Here is a 23,925-nt window from a genome sequence, read left to right on the forward strand (position 1 = left end):
AGCAGGAAGCGCAGTGCTGCTCATCACTAACATTCCACAAGTTGTAAATGTGAATGTCACTATGGTACACAACGCGAGACTGAATGTCGCCTGGTGGCGTTTTGGGAGTTTGATGCATTACGGAAGGTACTCAGGGTGTCTCAAGAGGAATAGTCGATATACAGGGATGTTACAGGAACGCTCACTTGAAGAATAAAATTCCATGTGCATCTGTACAGTATTTCAAATGGTTTCCGAGACAGGACACATTTATTGTACTTTGTTATTTATGACATTGTAGGCTTTAAACACAACTAGGTAGAATCACACGTAACAAAAAGAATGCAAACAATCGTGCTGAATAATTCAAACAATGTTGGAAAGGTAGAGAAGTAGAGTGACTTGGGAGAGACCATAAAGGTAGTGCCACGTGCTGAGTTTTGGGTCCACTCCCTTGCCTACGACAGATATACGTCCTGAACAAAGCGGACGAAAGCAACGAGTGAGGTTGGGCTAAAATAAAACGTCAAAGAGTTTGGGTGGGTAATACACATACGTGCATACCATCAGCCCAGAAACAAATGTACGAGGGCATGCTGAAATGTAATGCCTCTAAATTTATGTAAAAATAAATGTTTTTAAATAAAACACACTTAATTAATATTCGACATCTTTATACTTCATGTCTACATATTTATTTCACCTGGTCATCCTGGCGACGAACACATTCCTCCAAATAAGAGCAGTTTAATTGGTACTGCCACTGTGCAGAATGTCTCACTTTGTTGACCGAGTCACAACCTCACCTCTGCTTGCACCGCTTCAATAGTTTCAGTGTGAAGTCCTCGAATGTGTTCTTCAAGTTTTGGGAAGAGATGTAAATTGTATGGGGGCAAGTCGGAAGTGAATGGAGGATGATCGATGGCAGTGAAGCCAACGTGTTGGATTGTTGCTGGTGTCGCAGCTCTCGTGTGGGGTCTGCACTTGTGGGGCGGTGGTTGAAATGATTAATGATGTTGATAGTTGTTGCTGTTCGCCGTCATTCTCACGCGAGCCTGGCAACTACTTTTGTGGTCAGCCGGAAAGCGATGGAGAACATACTGACCATAGTTTACAGTCTGCATATTCTGGTCCAGCCCACTGAAAGAAATGTTTCTATTCTCTTTCTACTTAGCGGGATCTGGACTATGATTATAAATAAAGGTATAAAGTTCTATTTGAAACATGTATTGAATGAAGTCTCATGTACAACACATTGTAAGTCACTATATTGAATTGACAGTAAATCTCTCTATTCTAAGCAGCACATCTGTCTCACGTACAACACTTTAAGTCACTATGTTCAATTGACAGTAAATCTCTCTATTCTAACTAGCACTTTTGTCAGTTCAGAGGCGATCTCTACGGTACGTTCCTACCAAATAGTCCTTCGCCCTGACTACTAATACCCAAATATATGTCCAAAATAAATGCTCGCCACAAAAGTGGAAATAATACTCACCACTTGTCACGCGGATTTGTAATTATCACGGACGGCACACTAACAGTTACTTTAGCAAAATCTAAGCGATCCAGGATGGTGTACAGTCCTCGCGAGTTGACTGTCAGTTATTACAGAAAATACGCGTTTTGTCACAGCCCGTCTCTGACGTCATCCGGGGCAGAGCGCGATCCGACGTTTAACAGATGTAGATCTACCAGTGGCTGAATGCGAAGTGAACCTTTTTCCTGCCTGTCGTGCTCTATTTATATATGTACCGCAGCGGACGGCCGAGGGAACATCTGTTATCTGCCTTCAACGACCGCTTTCTCGGTCACATAATCCTTAATAACAAAGTTATGAATTAATTTAGCATCTTCTTAATTTTCACACGTCTTCTGTTAAGTTGTTTGAAAGCACAGAAAGAGTTTCAGCTCGCTTGAATAAAAACTTTGCCTTCTAGAATTTTTATGGTGGAACTAACAGTAGATCGTTAGATAGTTACCTCTGAACTATACCTTTAATAGAACTTGTATTGGATGTTATTACTATTACGGTCCTACAATTTGGTATAGCTCAATTATTTAGTAGGTTTTATCATGTGCCGTAACCAAAATTTTCTATCCTTAAAATTACAAGTATTTAATCTACTATAAATGGGCATATTTTAGGTATAAATTTGGTTTTCCTTAAGTTACTCAAAAACTATAAGAGGTAGCTTAACGAGGTCTCTTAGTTATTATTTTAGGGTAAACTGCAGCATAAAACAATTTTTTGCGTTTCTAAGTGAAATATTTAGCTCCTTCAGTTTTTCTTAAGAACGTGGCTTTTGGCTGTAATTTTAATTCTTTAGCTTTGAAACTTGCTTCACTTGTTTCTGACCTCCATGGGCACATTCTGACCAAATTCTGGCTTTCTAGGTTTATTATTTATCGCCACTGATTTTTTCTTAAAACTGCATTTTTATGGAAACTATTGGTTTCATTACATTAAGACTTGAAATTGAAAACGTTATTGCAATGAAATACATGTTGGTAAATTCTGAAATTGAAGTTTTTACTTTTAATTTTTATACTTAATTTTGGTGCAATACTTGTGCGCTACGCGCATACGCGTTAAGGTGACGTGGCGCTACTAGCAGTGAACAATGGTAAGTCCCGGCACACTCACACACGATACAGCGCTTGTTTCGCTTCACGCTCTCATGATGAAGGAGACGGTGCTTCATGTGTGAACAAACTCTTAGAATTCATGCTTTCAGAAACTCGATTAACTATGCTGTTTCTAACTCACCGACGTAGCTACGTTACAGACTGCCATGTTACACGCTACAGTTCGTGGCCCTCTAGCGGCGGAGGCTTGCAACTTGCGTCAGCGAAGCGGGAAAGTTGACAGAGTAGTACGTATGACATGTCGTACCTCAACCGATGTTAAGAACAGAATAAAAAATATAGAGGCATTACATTTCAGCACGCCGTCGTATATGAAATGTGTTGTACCTCTGAAGCAATTCGGTGCGGGACACATGTGAGTTCTTGTCATATGCCTGAGTACTGACAGTTCTTGTGTAAGTGGACTAGACGAATGGGAAATAATTCTAGCAACCATACAGGCTGTAACTGTGGATATCCACTGACATAAGAGACTTTGTTCACATGTTCAAATGTGTGTGAATTCCTAAGGGACCAAACTGCTAAGGTCATCGGTCCCTAGACTTACACACCACTTAAACTAACTTATGCTAACCACAACACACACCCCCTTGCCCGAGGGAGGACTCGAACCTCCGGCGGGAGGGGCCGCGTAGTCCGTGACATGGCGCCTCAGACCGCACGGCCACTCCGCACGACTAAAGCGACTTTGACAAAGAGCAGATACTTATGGCTTGGTGATTGGGAAGGAGCATCTCGGACACGGCGAATCTGGTGCTAGTATCATGACCATCCATGGAAAGTCGTTGAAGCGCGATTAAACCACGAGTAGGCGACAACAAACGGCGTTGAACACGTGGATCCGTTGCAGCCGACACTAAGCGTTGCCATATTGACCAAACAACACCGTCAATTATGCTTGCGGCCTGCATGACATTATTAAAAATTGGATCATCGATCAGTGATAACGTGGCGCCTAATGGGATGAATCAGGTTTCTTGTTAAATCAGGTAGATAGTTATGTCCGGTTACGACATTGTCCAGATGAATGAGTGAGAGACCACGTCATGGACACAGGTCAGTGGGTTCAGTATTATGCTGTGGCTGACGTTCGCCGGCCTTCCATAGGACCTGTGATAGCAAGGGAACTCACTATAACAGCTGTAGAATACGTGAATATTTTTATGAACTGCCTGCATCCTTTCGTCGTTGGTATCTTCTTTGGCAGGGATGGTATCTTCAGGCAGGGTAACTGCCCGTGTTACAAGGCTGGAATAGGGCTGCGGTAGTTTCAGGAGCATGAGAGTTAACTCACGTTTGTCACCAATATCACCCAACCAGAACCCTATTTGACACACACGAAACGCTGTCGGGTGCCAGCTCCGTGCCCACAAACCAACGGCCCGTAATTCAGGGGAACTGTGTGACCTGTGCGATGACATGTGGTGTCACATACCTGCTCAAACCTACCATTGACTTGTCGAATCCATCTCACTCACAATCCAAAACGAATTTTGCAAGTGAAAGATTAAGTGTGTTTAGCTGTTCCAACTGAAAAGTCTTGAGGTTCCTATTGTCCCTCGTGACAATTTCTCATACTAAAGCTGGAGACTGGGTGCTGCTCGTAGTGACTGCTTTTCCGCTGGTCGCAAACTCGACATCACATCAACAGCCAGCGTCGTCTACAGACCGATCGTTGGCTAGTACTGAGAGGCAACAAAACACTGCCAATGTTATTTACATTGATCATCATCAAATAATGAAAGCTGGATATCAATTTTTATACTTTTTGATAACGATAAGCCAATTGAATCAATGAGTCCACTTCGACAACCATTGTTTAGAACCAAGAGAGAAATCTTATCTAACGTAAAGTTACTTCCACCAACACACGAAGTTCTGCAGAACATCAGAAAACGTTCTCACTTTCGAGTCATTTACTGGGCGCTGATGACCACGCTGTTTAGCGCCCGAAAACCTCAAACCACACACACACACTAGATATCAGCAGAGCTGTAGTCACCCCCTACGTTATGCTCAGTGACTATAGTTTGAAAGTGAAGTATAACCCATGTATACCCTTTGAGTTCTCTACGCACTCCTCAATTGATGGAATTAGTAGCAGCATATGTAGAACATGCGAGTGAAGTAATTGCAGTTGCAAATCTCACAATTTATCTTGCACAACATATTGTAAATATGCATCGTAAGAGACATGTACGAATATTTACACAGCCACAAGAAGTGGCATGGACTCCATCAGCAATGATGAAAGTGACGTTGATGATGAAATTGACAATTTGACATGCGACACTCTTGAGGAAAATTTTAACTGATACCATAACGTAATGTGCAAAAATATGTAACATTAAACAAAATACAGTGAAGGCAGTATTTTAACATACTATTTTATTTTTGTTAACAAAATTTACATATAATACTAATCTCCTGATGTACGAAAATGGAATGTAGTGGTAGTTGTAAATGTAACATCGTAAACAAATAAAATCTTCCAAGTTTAATATTTATTACTAAAGAGTAATTAATTATTTTTCAGTATTCTTTGGAACATTTCAAAATCCTGAACAAGAGCATATCAACACAAATTACCTAACAAAAAAAAAAACTGGCCAAGGATGCCAAAGTGGCATCCATCAAAATTAGTGTTGCTGGCTGCCCCTTTATCATATAAAAAAGAGAAAAAGTTTTATACTCAATGTTACGGTTGGGGCCTGAAACTGTCCGACTAAAGGAACTACGTACAGACAATACAACACAAACAGAAGACGAACGAAAAACACACACAACCAACACACAGTGAAAGTGAAGTGTTCAATTGAAAAGTATTCGAAATGTCGAAAATCGGACTCCTGATCTACACAGGGCAACTACGTACAACTCCAGGACGACAAACACGTAATAATATCACAAAACCGTAAGCAGAACCCAACAGAAATGTTATCTTACGAAACTTGCGCTCCAAATAGCTGTTCACCACCTAACAATCAGAGAACAACAAAAACTTAAAAAAACTATAACATACAGGGCGGGGCAAATAAAACTGGTCCGAACGAGTGGATGCGATTGGACGTGAATGTATGCGTATAACCACACCTCGCGATGCGTATACCCCGTTTACTCCCGCCATGTGATCCACACCGGTTCAGAGCGTAGTGCAGTCTGTGTCTGAACAGCTGGTGTCCGTTGTGGGAAGTTACGGGACAACAAAGTTTTTGAAACGGTCTGATCATTTGTTTGCTGAGAAGTTGAATGGTGTCAAAGTTTCAGCTTAGTCCTAAAATGGCATGAGATAGGCTCTGTTTTTAACAAGTCAGTGTCTGAACAGCTGGTGTCCGTTGTGGGAAGTTACGGGACAACAAAGTTTTTGAAACGGTCTGATCATTTGTTTGCTGAGAAGTTGAATGGTGTCAAAGTTTCAGCTTAGTCCGAAAATGGCATGAGATAGGCTCTGTTTTTAACAAGTCAAAAAACATTCCGAAAGGTGCCCTCACACCATAAAATGTGGCTGCAGTTCATCAGAAAATGCTTCAGAGTCCCATCAAATCATCCCGACGCCTGTCGCAAGAGACTGGCACATCACGTCGATCAGGCGGATGAATACTCCACCTGGACCTGCGCATGCATCCTTACCGAGTGTCTGTCGTCCATGCATGTAAACCAGCAGATGCTTCTCAGGCCTCTAGTATTTTGAGTGGCTATTCACTGAGATAACAATGAATAGCTTGGACATGGATCTGTTTTTACATCTGAAGCGTAGTTCCACCCGTATGATCGTGTCAATTCACAGAATCAAGGGTTCTGGGCAGCGGAGAATCCGCATAACTTACACGAAACGCCACTGCATGATGAGAAGGTTGGAGTCTGGTGTACAGTGTCTGCACGCCTCGTTATTGATCCCATCTTTCATCCGACTCTGACATCGGTGCGTTACATTACTAATGTTTTGAAACCATTTGTGGCGACAGTAACGGAGGAGGAAAAGATCTACAGTTACTTCCAACAGAATGGAGCAACTGCCCATACACCCGGCCGAACCTTGGAGCACATTTACCCAACCTTCACACCTGACAGAATAGTTAGCAGAGGTCAGTCTGGTCACCCAGGCCACCTGACCTGTTAGTGTGCGACTACCTTGTCTGGGCAGCCCTCAAATTTAAGGTGATCGCAACAGTCCTCGTAGTCCTCAAGAATTGCAGCATAGCATTTCGGATGAGACTGCAGCAATTCCAAAAGTCCAGCTTCGATCTACCTTGAGCATCTTGCTAACCAGGGCCCAAAAGTGCCAAGAGTCGATTGGGGGTCACTTTCAACACCTGCTATAGTCGGGTTAGTATTGTATTTCTTTTCCTCTGATGCGTGTCTTTGTACCCTGGAACTATGCTCTCCGGGTCACTTTTGTTTGCCCGACCCTGTAGTAACTTATTTGGAGTCATTATATAATGCAGTTATTGTGTAAATACAACGAGCACCTAGTGAAACCCGCTGAAGTTGCTTCATAAATAAAAAGAAGCGAAGCGCGTACGGCGCAAAACAAAACGCCTTTCATTTAGTAACGATCCTAATCACTGTTTCAGTGTGGCTCAAAACAGGTGTGAGTCGTGTGTTGGGAACGGGAAGAGAGAGGAAAGCCCTCTGACCTGCGTGCCGCCCCCGCAGACGACGTTGCAGTCCTGCCAGCCGAGGAACTCCCAGGAGTAGCGAGGCGTGCGGTCTGCCGGCCGCTCCAGGGGCTCGTAGTAGCTGTAGTGCACGCCGGGGTTCTTGCCGCCGAAGAACACCACCTGCGGCGAGTCGAGAATGGAGAGCGTTATAGTTATGTGCAAAGAAGAAAGCTGCTCGCGCGGGAATTCACAGTAGCAAAGGCCAGTGTAGCACGCGACGCTGTAGCCAATAACGTCTTTCTGCTCCATCTGTCTGTAGCGTGTGCTTCGGAGTGTGCGTGTGAAGAATTTAGCGTTGATTTTCGTTTCAGTTTAGGTATGGTGAAGGTACTGTAGTGTTCATTGTGGGTGGCATAAAGCAAACACTTCAAGTATTACGTTAACAAGCGGCATCTATAGTTTTACGAACACGCGAATTTTTCTTGGGAGTGGTAAGTGGCCGAATGTGGAGCTTACCTTAGCGTTTCCAGTAATCAGGGTTCGCAAAGGCTGGAGCATGTGACGTGGGACATAGACAAAGCTGTTCGCAATGTATCCTCCATACCTCTTTGTACAGAATACATCACGCACCGCCAGACGGGGTGGTCGAGCGGTTCTAGGCGCTACAATCCGGAACCGCACGACCACTACGGTCGCAGGTTCGACTCCTGCCTCGGGCATGGATGTGTGTGATGGCGTTAGATTAGTTAGGTTTAAGTAGTTCTAACTTCTAGGGGACAGATGACCTCAGATGTTAAGTCCCATAGTGCTCAGAGCCATTTGAACCATATGAACATCACGCACCCACCTTCTTAAGGACCCCACACACGAGCGACATCGCCAGCAATTTCATCTGAAGTCGGTCACTCGCCTCCCCCCGTCAAACCCCCTCCCCACCCCAACCACCAAGTTATTATGAAATGTTGTCGTTGCGGTCTTCCATCCGAAAAATGATCTTATGCAGCTTTCCATGCTATTAGTATATTCTGCAGGCCTTTCCATCTCTGAATAACTAATGCAACCCACATCCATTTGAACCTGCTTCCTGCACTCGCCTCCTCGTCTCTGTCTACAATTTTTACCCCACACACTTACCTCCGTACTAAACAGACGATTCCTTGATGTCACAGAATGATCCCTATTAAACGATCCCTTCTCTTAGTCAAGTTCTTTTCTCCCCAATTCTACTCAGTGCCTCCTCATTAATTACGCAATCTATCCATCTAATCTTCGGCACAGTTCTGTAGAAGCGTACTTAAAAAGCTTCTGTTCGATATTAACAAATTTCTCTTTTTTAGAACGCTTTTTTTGCCATTGACAATCTACATTTTATATCCTCTCTGGTTTAGCTATTATCATTTTTTTACTGTCCATACAGCAAAAGTCATCTAGCAATATCAATCAGTATTTGGATCGACACTAGGTAGTGAAATTCTACCATGGAACATTAACCCTGCGTTTAGCAGCAGTGGCAGTTGATCTCCGTATGACGACTACATCTACATCTACATCTACATTTATACTCCGCAAGCCACCCAACGGTGTGTGGCGGAGGGCACTTTACGTGCCACTGTCATTACCTCCCTTTCCTGTTCCAGTCGCGTATGGTTCGCGGGAAGAACGACTGTCTGAAAGCCTCCGTGCGCGCTCTAATCTCTCTAATTTTACATTCGTGATCTCCTCAGGAGGTATAAGTAGGGGGAAGCAATATATTCGATACCTCATCCAGAAACGCACCCTCTCGAAACCTGGCGAGCAAGCTACACCGCGATGCAGAGCGCCTCTCTTGCAGAGTCTGCCACTTGAGTTTGTTAAACATCTTCGTAACACTATCACGGTTACCAAATAACCCTGTGACGAAACGCGCCGCTCTTCTTTGGATCTTCTCTATCTCTTCCGTCAACCCGATCTGATACGGATCCCACACTGATGAGCAATACTCAAGTATAGGTCGAACGAGTGTTTTGTAAGCCACCTCCTTTGTTGATGGACTACATTTTCTAAGGACTCTCCCAATGAATCTCAACCTGGTACCCGCCTTACCAACAATTAATTTTATATGATCATTCCACTTCAAATCGTTCCGCACGCATACTCCCAGATATTTTACAGAAGTAACTGCTACCAGTGATTGTTCCGCTATCATATAATCATACAATAAAGGATCCTTCTTTCTATGTATTCGCAATAAATCACATTTGTCTATGTTAAGGGTCAGTTGCCACTCCTTGCACCAAGTGCCTATCCGCTGCAGATCTTCCTGCATTTCGCTACAATTTTCTAACGCTGCAACTTCTCTGTATACGACAGCATCATCCGCGAAAAGCCGCATGGAACTTCCGACACTATCTACTAGGTCATTTATATATATTGTGAAAAGCAATGGTCCTATAACACTCCCCTGTGGCACGCCAGAGGTTACTTTAACGTCTGTAGACGTCTTTCCACTGATAACAACATGCTGTGTTCTGTTTGCTAAAAACTCTTCAATCCAGCCACACAGCTGGTCTGATATTCCGTAGGCTCTTACTTTGTTTATCAGGCGACAGTGCGGAACTGTATCGAACGCCTTCCGGAAGTCAAGAAAAATAGCATCTATCTGGGAGCCTCTATCTAATATTTTCTGGGTCTCATGAACAAATAACGCGAGTTGGGTCTCACTCGATCACTGTTTCCGGAATCCATGTTGATTCCTACATAGTAGATTCTGGGTTTCCAAAAACGACATGATACTCGAGCAAAAAATATGTTCTAAAATTCTATAACAGATCGACGTCAGAGATATAGGTCTATAGTTTTGCGCATCTGCTCGACAACCCTTCTTGAAGACTGGGACTACCTGTGCTTTTTTCCAATCATTTAGAACCTTCCGTTCCTCTAGAGACTTGCGGTACACGACTGTTAGAAGGGGAGCAACTTCTTTCGCGTACTCTGTGTAGAATCAAATTGGTATCCCGTCAGGTCCAGTAGACTTTCCTCTGTTGAGTGATTCCAGTTGCTTTTCTATTCCTTGGACACTTATTTCGATGTCAGCCATTTTTTTCGTTTGTGCGAGGATTTAGAGAAGGAACTGCAATGCGGTCTTCCTCTGTGAAACAGCTTTGGAAAAAGGTGTTTAGTATTTCAGCTTTACGCGTGTCATCCTCTGTTTCAATGCCATCATCATCCCGGAGTGTCTGGATATGCTGATTCGAGCCACTTACTGATTTAACGTAAGACCAGAACTTCCTAGGATTTTCTGTCAAGTCGGTACATAGAATTTTACTTTCGAATTCACGGAACGCTTCACGCATAGCCCTTCTTACGCTAACTTTGACATCGTTTAGCTTCTGTTTGTCTGAGAGGTTTTGGCTGCGTTTAAGCTTGGAGTGAAGCTCTCTTTGCTTTCGCAGTAGTTTCCTAACTTTGTTGTTGTACCACGGTGGGTTTTTCCCGTCTCTGACAGTTTTACTCGGCACGTACCTGTCTAAAACGCATTTTACGATTGCCTTGAACTTTTTTCATAAACACTCAACATTGTCAGTGTCGGAACAGAAATTTTCGTTTTGATCTGTTAGGTAGTCTGAAATCTGCCTTCTATTACTCTTGCTAAACAGATAAACATTCGTCCCTTTTTTTATATTCCTATTAACTTCCATATTCAGGGATGCTGCAACGACCTTATGATCACTGATTCCCTGTTCTGCACATACAGAGACGAAAAGTTCGGGTGTGTTTGTTGTCAGTAGGTCCAAGATGATATCTCCACGTGCCGGTTCTCTGTTTAATTGCTCGAGGTAATTTTCGGATAGTGCACTCAGTATAATGTCACTCGATGCTCTGTCCCTACCACCCGTCCTAAACATCTGAGTGTCCCAGTCTATATCTGGTAAATTGAAATCTCCACCTAAGACTATAACATGCTGAGAAAATTTATGTGAAATGTATTCCAAATTTTCTCTCAGTTGTTCTGCCACTAATGCTGCCGAGTCTGGAGGTCGGTAAAAGGAGCCAATTATTAACCTAGCTCGGTTGTTGAGTGTAACCTCCACCCATAATAATTCACAGGAACTATACACTTCTACTTCACTACAGGATAAACTACTACTAACAACGACGAACACTCCACCGCCGGTTGCATGCAATCTATCCTTTCTAAACACCGTCTGTACCTTTGTAAAAATTTCGGCAGAATTTATCTCTGGCTTCAGCCAGCTTTCTGTACCTATAACGATTTCAGCTTCGGTGCTTTCTATCAGCGCTTGAAGTTCCGGTACTTTACCAACGCAGCTTCGACAATTTACAATTACAATACCGAATGCTGCTTGGTCCCCGCATGTCCTGACTTCGCCCCGCACCCGTTGAGGCTGTTGCCCTTTCTGTACTTGCCCAAGGCCATCTAACCTAAAAAACCGCCCAGCCCACGCCACACCACCCCTGCTACCCGTGTAGCCGCTTGTTGCGTGTAGTGGACTCCTGACCTATCCAGCGGAACCCGAAACCCCACCACCCTACGGCGCAAGTCGAGGAATCTGCAGCCCACACGGTCGCAGAACCGTCTCAGCCTCTGATTCAGACCCTCCACTCGGCGCTGTACCAAAGGTCCGCAGTCAGTCCTGTCGACGATGCTGCAGATGATGAGCTCTGCTTTCATCCCGCTAGCGAGACTGGCAGTCTTCACCAAATCAGATAGACGCCGGAAGCCAGAGAGGATTTCCTCCGATCAATAGCGACACACATCATTGGTCCGACATGAGCGACCACCTGCAGATGGGTGCACCCTGTACCCTTCATGGCATCCGGAAGGACCCTTTCCACACCTGGAATGACTCCCCCCGGTATGCACACGGAGTGCACATTGGTTTTCTTCCCCTCTCTTGCTGCCATATCCCTAAGGGGCCCCATTACGCGCCTGACGTTGGAGCTCCCAACTACCAGTAGGCACACCCTCTGCGACCGCCCGGATCTTGCAGACTGAGGGGCAACCTCTGGAACAGGACAAGCAGCCATGTCAGGCCCAAGATCAGTATCAGCCTGAGACAGAGCCTGAAACCGGTTCGTCAGACAAACTGGAGAGGCCTTCCGTTCAGCCCTCCGGAATGTCTTTCGCCCCCTGCCACACCTTGAGACGACCTCCCACTCTACCACAGGTGAGGGATCAGCCTCAATGCGGGCAGTATCCCGGGCAACCACAGTCGTAGTCCGATCGGGGGATGCGTGGGACGAGCTGCCCGTCCCCGACAAACCCCCATCCGGACCCCAACGGTGATGCCCATTGGCAACAGCCTCAAGCTGTGTGACCGAAGCCAACACTACCTGAAGCTGGGAGCGAAGGGATGCCAACTCAGCCTGCATCCGAACACAGCAGTTGCAGTGCAGTTGCAGTGTTAATGACAAAAAAATTAAAAATGAGGATTTAAAATTTATTAAACTTATTTTTGATCAGTTTATTTCTTGGGATCAGTAGTCCATGCTACATAATATATCACATTTTTGATTCACAACAAGTGTGTTGTGTACATCTTTCCTGTCTCTATGTCGCAAATTTGTCTTAGAGTCCTTGATTCCTTTTTAATTAATTAGTCTTATAATTTAGCTACAAGTTTTTCACAATGGCTTTGCAGTCTCGATGTGTCACTAGGAATTTGTCAATCACAGTACTCATTGTTTCCACAACTCTTGTAAATTTTGTGAAGGAGATGCAGAATATAACAAATGAATAGAGACTTAAAGCCTGGATGTAGAATACGAATGCCTAAATATTTAAATTAAAATCTCCGTTTAATGTTACATCATTCCGTTTAGAAGTTAAAAGCTTTAATAATGCGTTTATTTATTTCATAAATAACTCAAAATCACCAGCTAGAGCTCAGTATACTGTGACTATTAGCAAGAACTTCACATCAATTTCTACTTCTACAGTACAAGGTTCCAAATGCTGCTCACTACAGAATATAAGACTATCATTGTTTTTAGATGTCCATTCCGTCTATAGTGCCCGATTACATTAATGTGAACACGTGTCAAAAGCCTGAATAACCACCTTTTGCAGCACAGACAGCTGCGAGACGTGAAGGAGAGTTAGTGGCGTTCTGGAAGGTACCAATAGGGATGTGGAGCCACGCAGATTCCAGTGACGCGGCCAGTTGCGCTGGGTTTCTGTTGAGTATCTATGGCGCTTACAGCCCAATAGAGGTGGTTCCACAGATCCACGACTGGGTTTTAATCCGTCGAGTTTGGCGGCCAGGGGCCTAAGGTTAACTCATCCTGGTGCTTTCCGTACCACACACGCACACTGCGAGCCGTGTGACACGTTACATTGTCCTGCTGGTAAATGCCATCATACCAAGGAAAAACAAACTGCATGTAGGAGTGGACATAGTCTCCAATGACAGATGCATACTTCTGCTGATCCATTGTGATTTCCAGAATGACGAGGTCGCCCAGGGAATGCACGAAAACATTCCCCAGGCCAGAAAGTTCCCTACTCCAGCCTTCGATGGCTGTTGCAGTGTGACTGCTTTAAGACGTTTCACGTCATACATGCCATGTCTTTCCGATGAAGCATCAAATGTGATTCATCTGAAAGGGCCGCCTGTCGCCACTCAGTAGATGTTCAGTTGCGGCACTGCCGCGGAAATTCCAGCCTTCTTCGCCGATGATCAGTAATGCATGAACCAGGCGCCTGTTGCGAGCCACATACGCAGGAAGATTCGGTCAACGGTCGTTGAGGAGAAGTTAGCAGCCAATTGGTTCATCTGGGAGGTCAGTTGCTTAACAGTTGCACGTCTATTCGTACACATCTTCGCAGCCGTCGTTCACCCCATGATCTTGGTGCACTACAGTTGCCTCGGCGCCGGTTTACAATTCCATACACGGTATACACTGCCAGAAAAAAATGAATACACCTGGAAAGACGGCTTCGATTTTGATCCGATGACGGTATATGCCGCCTGGGTGGTATTAGATGTACTGATAATGGTTTCAGCGTCGTCCTCCAACAGATAGCGTAGTGCCATAGCTACCAAAGCACCATCTGCGTCTATCCTTTAATAGGAAATACTCACAGCCATAAGGCTCAGTGTGCTACAGACATGTGAAGCAAGCAGGCAACCGCGCCACGGAGATGGACTCATGCCCCAACTACTGAGCGAGTTTGTAATGGGTCAAATTGTGGCCTTCCGAGTGGCGGTATGGTCCTTTAGGAGAACTGCAACACAAGTTGGACGTGCCGAATTAGTTGTGCAACTGTGGTCACGTGAACATTTTCACACTAAAGACGTCCACAAGCACAGATCCTCGTATTACAAGGGCAGCAATGGTGGATCATACAGGTACCACAGCAGATATAAAAGGACTTGTGAACTCTGACGTATCAACACAAACTGTTGAGAACCGGTTATTAGCAGTAGGGCTACGGGCACGCACATTTCTAGCCCGTCTTCCACTCATAGCGCAGCATCGACGTGCACAGCTGCACTGCTGCCTTAAGAGGATCACTTGGAAGATGGAATGGCGCGTCGTGGTCTTCAACGACGAAAGAAGATTCTGCTGCACGCTAGAGATGGTCGTTTGCGCGTGCGATGTCGACATGGCGAACGCTGTCTTTTAGAGTGACTTCTTTCAAGAAACACTGGCCTCAAACAAGGCCTTATGGTCTGGGATGTGATAACCTATGTTGTGGCGTAGCAAGACAGCCACGCCACTCGGAGGTAGCCGAAAGTCACGCGTTACGCTCACGCAGATTGGCGTGAGGTCTAGAACAAGGTAAAGTAATTATCCTATAAAGAAAAGAACGTAGTTCTTGGAATACTTAACTTTAATCTACAATTGGAGAACATTGGTCTGACGGTACAGGCATCACAATGTATATAGCAAAGGATTATGGCGCCTTGCTAGGTCGTAGCAAATGCCGTAGCTGAAGGCTATGCTAACTATCGTCTCGGCTAATGAGAGCGTATTTGTCAGTGAACCTTTCCTACCCAAGTCGGCTGTACAACTGGGGCGAGTGCTAGTAAGTCTCTCTAGACCTGCCGTGTGGTGGCGCTCGGTCTGCAATCACTGACAGTGGCGACACGCGGGTCCGACATATACTAATGGACCGCGGCCGATTTAAAGGCTACCACCTAGCAAGTGTGTTGTCTGGCGGTGACAGCACAACCTACAACTCTCGTTCCCTTTGGTGTTTTTGGAGGGTGCGCTAACCATCGCTTGGTACGTGCTGAATGTTGTTAGACCTATTCTTTCGACGTTCTTGCAACAGGAAGCAAGCGCGTTGTTCGAACAGGAACAACAGGAACAAAAGCCTCAATAATTTCGCAGTCTGCAAGTTGTGCGGTCGTTTGATAATATTACAAACAGGTCATTGGCTCAATAAGATTTCTGAGCTGTTGTTTTATGTCGTATTGATTAGGCACCAGTCAATTTTTAGGGAGCATTTTCGGACAGCTTACTCCATAGGTAAACGAATCATTTCTGATATTACTGTCACATATCACTATGTGACATTAATTCACTTTATGCCGCTATTTCGTAGTTATTTTAGTGAGAATACAAGAGCTGTATGCTTCGGTAGGTAGGCTTTACCCTTGCTCCCGTGGTGTGTCGCTAGAAACGTCTGTACGGCCTCTTTTGTCGGGCGGGAGAAGGCAGCCTGTGAATCTCATTAGGTGAAGAGCGCCGCCTTTGGGGCTGGGTGCAGTTCTCGCGGAAGTCGGGTAGCGAACTGCTCCACAGCTTTTAAAACTCGAGCCGGCAAGGGCATCCCCTGTGGTCAACGAAGTCCACGCCCACTCTATAGTCCCCGGATCATAATTGAACACGACATTTTTGGCTTCCAGCACGAACATCAAAGAGCAAGACACTGAGGTGCCATCTGACCAGCGTGGGAGAGTCAGTCACGTTCGCTCTAAAATTTGGTTCAGCTAAAAGAATTGCATCGCTCCAGACCAGTAGTCGTAAACAGCGGCCCAGTAAGATATTCGTGCAGCCCATGGCTCTCAGCACGATCTTTTGCTAATATACTTTAGCAGTAAACAGCCGAATGAAAAAACAGCTAATGTTAAGAGCGCCTGAAGAGTATAGTTTTCCTGCTCAGTAAAAAATAAATAAATAAATAAATAAATAAAAAATAAAAAACTTACAGAATCAGCAATATTTTTGTAATTTGCTCTGTTTTAACTGACGCTGGTGGACTCGGCCTTCAGCTAAATAAAGTTGTCTGCTTGCCTCAGAGGCAGAGAGGGTAAGTAGCTTGGCCACTGTTGGCCACTGTGGGGTTAGGGGATGTAGGAGGTGGAATATTTTTTAAGTGTCTTCCATTCCCGAGCACTTATGGGCGTGTGTGCCTCATACCAATCAGCTCCCATTGTATAAATTTCAAATTGAAGTGACATAGATTCGCGAATGCAAATTGTACAGATGACCACGTTCAGATGTGGTACGCATTTGTAGCGAGGATTATGATATTAAATTAAGGCTGTTGTAATGAAATGCAATGAATAAAAGAAAAAGTCATTCAAAACAATTATTAAACACTAGTGCTTATGTCTCATAATGCATTCAAATATAAGTGCAATTATTGTTATTAATCACTGAATCATCTTCTTCCACAGATAAAATAACAACACTTCATCAGGTAGTTGTGCCATAGCTTTGGGTCAGTGAGGGCGGTAGCAATCTGAAACAGAACAGTGGACACAAAATGCTCATAACACTGCGATTACTACTTTGTATGGTGGGTGGGTGGGGGTGAGGGGGCTGGGGGGGGGGGTCGGAAGGGCCACGGTCAACTCATGTCGCTCTTACTACATCTAATGTGTGGGGGTCCATAAGATAGCCTACTAAATTATAAATTAATAGCAAGATCGGTGCATGTACGGCCCGAGTTGCCGTCTCAGATTTCAATATTGAGTCTTGAGCAAAGAAGTTTGGCTAGACAGTGTTATTAGCGTGTAAGGCTGACCAATCGTGAAGACACTGCTTCGGCCCAGTACCAGCCTCAGGTTTAAAAATGTGCATCTTGTACGTAAAAGGAGGGAAATTATGTGTAATTTCCCCCTGCATTTTCATGAATTTGGCAGCAATTCTTTTCCGTCACATTGGCTACAGCATTGACTCGTCTCGTCCACGTAGAGTGTATTGAAATGAGGATTTGGGAAGGAGCAAAGAAGGAAGAATCATCCGGCGGTCGGCTACTGTCTGGAGAGTAAATTTTGAGCTACTGGGTCTTACCGTTCGTCTGGTGCGTTCGGCACCATTCCATTTCCTGTTCTCGAGGAAATATAAGTTCAAAATCTGCACTAGTGCGACGCATAATCTAAGCAGCTCACTTACTTGTGTTTTTCTAATACTAAAACTGTGTTGCCGATATGATTTATTGTAATCTATAATTTTGAATTCTATAGCTTTGATTTCGCAAGTTTCTTGGGACTTTATTCTCCGTGTAGTCTTGCAGATAAATTTTGGCAACTCCCACAGTGTTAGCATCATTCATGATTAATTTAAATGAATATGCTGATGACTTTACTCTTTGTCATTTTGTTGTAACTTTCATGAAACAGACAAAGCAAATAAACTTCTTTTATACGCAGACTTGACTTAAATTTCAAGAGCCTTTAACTTGTCCAACAACTTTTCCTGGTTAGGCGACTCAATAGAAATAAATATAACCTATTGTATACCCAACTGGTTAACTTCCCTGTGTCACTATTATCCTTGTGCGCAGTAGCCAAGTTCAAGTATAATTCACTTATTATTTTGTGACAGCAACGAGCATTGCGTTCGCTCGTCGTGTATTACTACGATTTGGTTTTATTAACTAGGGAGAGTTGAGTTCACTTCCCTAAAAGTATACGGTGGATGTAAACTCGCGTTTTTTCACAGTACAACCACTGTACTAGACACTTCCAATTTGTAATAACTTCTTAACCGTGTACCTAAGAGAAACACATACCCCTCAATCTCCCACTACCACTGTTAAATATAACTGATTCAATAAACATATTATGATGGAGAGGGATTTTGAAATTAAACAGTTTAGGATTAACACTGGGTTTATTGTGTCTTAACTTCGTAAAAGGTCTCCACGTCGATCTAAGATCCACAAGCACGCTATTCATATTTTTCACTTGAGTTACCCATTGTGATTTATGATTCAGTTCGGTAACCGTTAAGAAAAGTGTACTCTGCCATATAACACAATAATAAACATAGAAAAAATACTTTGGGCTCCTATTCGCACCATTTTTTGCACGTCCCAAGTCGTACTTGGGGCGACCTCAAAGATTAACTGCTTTTGCACCTCTCCTGCAGTCACCAAAAGCTAGCCGCATAACTGAGGGGGCACCTAGTGCCAAGTGTGATTCTGGATCCAGCAGAGATGAGTAAGGTCTAAGCAGATTATATACTGAGAAAGGACGTGGCAGGTCATTAATTTCGTATTTTATACATTACTGGCCATTAAAATTGCTACACCAAGAAGAAATGCAGATTACAAACGGGTATTCATTGGACAAATGTATTTTACCAGAACTGGCATGTGATTACATTTTCACGCAATTTGGGTGCATATATCCTGAGAAATCAGTACCCAGGACAACCACCTCTGGCCGTAACAACGGCCTTCATACGCCTGGGCATTGAGTCAAACAGAGCTTGGATGGCGTGTACAGGTAAAGCTGCCCATGCAGCTTCAACACGATACCACAGTTCATCAAGAGTAGTGACTGGCGTATGGTGACGATCCAGTTGCTCGGCCACCTTTGACCAGACGCTTTCAATTGGTGAGAGATCTGGAGAATGTGCTAGCCAGGGCAGCAGCCAAACATTTTCTGTATCCAGAAACGCCCGTACAAGACCTGCAACATGCGGTCGTGCATTATCCTGCAGAAATGTAGGGTTTCGCAGGGATCGAATGAAGGGTGGAGCCACGGGTCGTAACACATCTGGAATGTAACGTCCACTGTTCAAAGTGCCGTCAATGCGAACAAGAGGTGACCGAGACGTGTAACCAATGGCACCCCATACCATCACCCCTTTTGATACGCCAATATGGCGATGACGAATACACGCTTCCAATATGCGTTCACCGTGATGTCGCCAAACACGGATTTGACCATCATGATGCTGTAAACAGAACCTGTATTCATCCGAAACAATGACGTTTTGTCATTTGTGCACCGAGGTTCGTCGTTGAGTACACCATTGCAGGCGCTCCTGTCTGTGATGCAGTGTCAAGGGTAACCGCAGCCATGGTCTCCGAGCTGATAGTCCATGCTGCTGCAAACGTCGTCGAACTGTTCGTGCAGATGGCTGTTGTCTTGCAAACGTCCCCATCTGTTTACTCAGGGATCAAAAATGTTCAAATGTGTGTGAAATCTTATGGGACTTAACTGCGAAGGTCATCAGTCCCTAAGCTTACACACTACTTAACCTAATTATCCTAAGGGCAAACACACACACCCATGCTCGTGTGAGGACTCGAACCTCCACTGTACTCAGGGATCGAGATGTGGCTGCACGATCCGTTACAGCCATGCGAATAAGATGCCTGTCATCTCGACTGCTAGTGATACGAGGCCGTTGGGATCCAGCATGGCGTTACTTATTACCCTCCTGAACCCACCGATTCCATATTCTGCTAACAGTCATTGGATCACGACCAACGCGAGCAGCAATGTCGGGATACGATAAACCGCTATCGCGATAGGCTACAATCCGACATTTATCAAAGTCGGAAACGTGATGGAACACATTTCTCCTCCTTACACGAGGCGTCACAACAACGGTTCACCAGGCAACGTCAGTCAACTGCTGTTTGTGTATGAGAAATCGGTTGGAAACTTTCCTCATGTCAGCACGTTGTAGGCGTCGCCACCGGCGCCAACCTTGTGTGAATGCTCTGAAAAGATAATTATTTGCATATCACAGCATCTTCTTCCTGTCGGTTAAATTTCACGTCTGTAGCACGTCATCTTCGTGGTGTAGCAATTTTAATGGCCAGTAGTGTAGTCTTCAAAACTTGAGAGGAAAGAGAATAACATTTGGGATATGTCTTATATCAAAGCAGCAGATTTTCTGTTAACCGAAACTTTGATACGAACGACTCTGTAAAGTCTGCTAGCGAAAAAGTGTGAAGTAGGAAACGCTGGAAGACGTGCAGAGGAGCTACTCTTGGTGTGCTGATTGACAGTTGAGTCTCAATGTAAAAGGAAGAGAGACGAAGCAGTGGTAAGACACTGGTCTCGCATTCAGGAGGACAGGGATTCAAATCATTGTTCGGCAATCCAAATTTAGTTTTCACATGGTTGCTCTACATCATTTGAGGTAATTGCCGGGTTGGCCCCTTTAAGACACGGCCGACTACCTTTCCCGTCGTTTTCCCGATTCGAGATTGTTTTCCGTGTTTAATGACCTCATTGTCGAGTGGACGTTAGACCCTAATCTTCGTTTCTTCCTTCTTTCTCGGAATTAATAGGTGTAACAGACTGAGTAAAAATGAGTGGGAAGATCTGCTACGTTTCACTTGTACTATTGGCGGTAAATCACAGTTATCTGGTAGTATCCGTCCAGAGTGACCTATAGTGGAACGATCATACAAAAGGGGTTGTAAGGAAAGTAGATGCCAGACTGAGTTTCAGTGGATATATCTTAAGAAAATGTAATTCCTCCACGAGGGAATTGGATCACAATGTGCTCATCCACCCGACTCTTATGTGTTACTCATCAGCTGGGATTCTTGCCAGGTAGGATAAACAGAGCAAAGACAGAAAATCCAAAGAAGGGCGCGCGTTCCGTGACAGGTTCATTTAGTAAGAGAGTGCTAGAGCCTTACTGAGATTCTCGACCAACTCCAGTGAGACTGAATCACTTCTCATAAAATAACCATGATGAGACAATCAGAGGACAAACATACGGAGGCTACTGAACAGTAATTTTTCTCCCCGCCGTTATCAAACAGAGGAGGAGGGAGGACATGGTATCAATGCCAAAGGTACCCTCACTCCCCATGTTGATACTTGTATTACTGCAAAAAAGCCCATTTCCCAACTAAATGTACGGGAGGTGGCCGTATGATCCTGCATGTTCGAGTGATCCACTTCCCAAGCTGAAATTATTCTCGGGACCGACAGCTGGCTGATACCCGAAGAAGGAAGCTCTGAGATATTTAGCAATTCATGGAACGTACGTCGAAAAGACAAAATAGATGGCATAGAATGGGTAGCGTTCATTGCGGCTGATAAAAATATTCTCTCTTGATGTCGAATTTGAGCGTGAAAGTGAAGTTATCTGGTCGCGTAAAACAGGTCTAGAGGAACTCAAGTTAATTCTTGGATGTTTTTACCGACCACCTGATCCCGCTTTGATAGATTTAGAGTGAGTGACAGGAAGTCTACGATCAGTAACGCGGAAACACCATGATCATGCAATATTGGTTGGAGGCGTGTTTTGCCTACCGAGTATAAACGGGGACGTCTATGGATCCATTGCAAGGTCTACAGTCAGAGAGTCTTGCGAAATTCTTTTGAACACGTTTTCCGAAAACTGTCTTGCAAACTAGTTCGACTGCTCACACGCAATGGAAATATTTTAGACCTCGTAGCTACAAACAGGCCTGACCTAATCTACGGTGTCAGTATAGAGACAGCCTTCATTTCCTCAGCATTTTACGGATTTCGTTGTTAAACACGGTGGGTCTTTTCCGTCCTTAATTCAATTATTCGTCACATACTTCTCTAGCGTAAGATTTGCAAACTGTTTAAGCTTTGCCCATAATCGCTCTACGTCCATCATACTGGAACAAAATTCTGTGAGTTCATTACGTTAGTGGGATGCTAACAACTGTCTAGGTGCTCTTTCTAACAGAAATCCTCTCCCAGTCTTCTTAATAAATTCATTAACGTTAGTAACCAAAGTCGCTATGATGACATCATTTCGCGTAAGGACCGTGAAGATAAGATTAGAGAGATAAGGGGTCGTACGGAGGCGTATAGACAGTCGCTTGTTCCTCGCATTATTTGCAAACGGAACAGAAAAGAAATGACTAGTAGTGGTACGGGGTAGCCTGCGCCACGCATCGCGCGGTGGCTTGCGGAGTATGCATGTAGATGGGTAGCTGTAGAATGAGACAAAGTCTACAGCATCACGGACTGTCAGCGCGGCAGCCGTAGTTGCAGCTTCCCTTGATGCTGCAGCATAGAGCGGGTGCACGGGCAGTGGGGTGCTGAACAACACTGAACAACACTGGATACAGTGTTTACAGAGGACTACCGGTTCTGAGTGTAGCATCATAGCGGTCGTATCCGCATATTGAGGCTCTGATTAAAACGAACATTGCGAGATTGTGCTCATGATAGTCATGCGGATTCAGCCCTTGGGGTGCCATTGGACAGCAGTCATTGCTTTTTTGACTTAAGACGGGTGGCTGCGCTTTATCCTCGAGGTTTCCGTGACGTTATCTTTCAACAGGATAACGAAAGACCTGTGTTGGCCTTGCCGAGCTGACGTATCTTGATACAGTGGGTGTTGTACTGTTGCGCTAGTCAATACGTTGTGCAGATGTCTCTCCCACTGAAAATAAGCTCACTGCACAGAAAATTAGTCACTCTATTGGGCACGCACAGATGAGTCATTAACCCTCTACAGATGTCAGAGGATCGTTTCATGAGCTCATGAACGCTCGCACTACCTCTACATGAGCACAGGGACATAAAGACGACAACAGCAAAGTTCGTCGGATCAGAGGAATACGTAACTGGTTTTCTGAACACTTCCCACACTGTTACGTCTCGACTGTCCTGCAAAGTCACCTGAATTGAACCCCATGGCAAATGTGTGGATCATATTACAACAGCGGCTAAAACCCCAACATCACCATCCCTGCAATTTGGTAAAACTGTGTGATCATATCCTGAGCGAGTGGTTTAACCTGATAACGCAGTACCTGCACAACCTTGTCGACTCCTGTACCCGAATCGAGGAGGTTATCAGTCCCAGGGTGGAAGGCGGGCTAGGAATTACACGATAGTAAACCATACTTGTAATTATTTTTCTAGGGGAAGTAATTTTTTTCCTGGCGAGCTTATTTGTGTATAGGTTGCCGAGAGTCTATCACGCCACCAGTATCCAGCCAGTACGATCGATAAACTCTGGCACAGAGTTGGAGCTGTACCCGTATCTGTCATATGAGTCAGCTGGGTCCGATGCCCATCCAGCATAGACTTGTTGCCCTCAGAGGTGGCAGCTCCCTGTACTAAATTTCGGGCCCTGTGTACTCAAAAATCACATGTTGTTGTTGTTGTGGTCTTCAGTCCTGAGACTGGTTTGATGCAGCTCTCCATGCTACTCTATCCTCCGCAAGCTTCTTCATCTCCCAGTACTTACTGCAACCTACACCCTTCTGAATCTGCTTAGTGTATTCATCTCTTGGTCTCCCTCTACGATTTTTACCTTCCACGCTGCCCTCCAATGCTAAATTTGTGATCCCTTCATGCCTCAGAACATGTCCTACCAACCAGTCCCTTCTTCTTGTCAAGTTGTGCCACAAACTCTTCTTCTCCCCAATTCTATTCATACCTCCTCATTAGTTATGTGATCTACCCATCTAATCTTCAGCAATCTTCTGTGGCACCACATTTCGAAAGCTTCTATTTTCTTCTTGTCCAAACTATTTATC

At 44.5% G+C, this 23,925-nt stretch overlaps 1 protein-coding gene across 1 annotated transcript in view; it reads right to left on the reverse strand.

The window, feature by feature from the left end:
• The window catches only part of LOC124709009 (A disintegrin and metalloproteinase with thrombospondin motifs 7-like), a 552,648-nt gene that overhangs the window by 46,155 nt on the left and 482,568 nt on the right, over nucleotides 1-23,925 (reverse strand). The window contains exon 17 of the mRNA XM_047240641.1: nucleotides 7,269-7,412. Within this exon, the coding sequence (XP_047096597.1) occupies nucleotides 7,269-7,412 (144 nt within the window). The remainder of the gene's footprint in view (nucleotides 1-7,268; nucleotides 7,413-23,925) is intronic.

Source organism: Schistocerca piceifrons, chromosome 7 (genome assembly GCF_021461385.2).
Source record: "Schistocerca piceifrons isolate TAMUIC-IGC-003096 chromosome 7, iqSchPice1.1, whole genome shotgun sequence".
NCBI lineage: Eukaryota > Metazoa > Arthropoda > Insecta > Orthoptera > Acrididae > Schistocerca > Schistocerca piceifrons.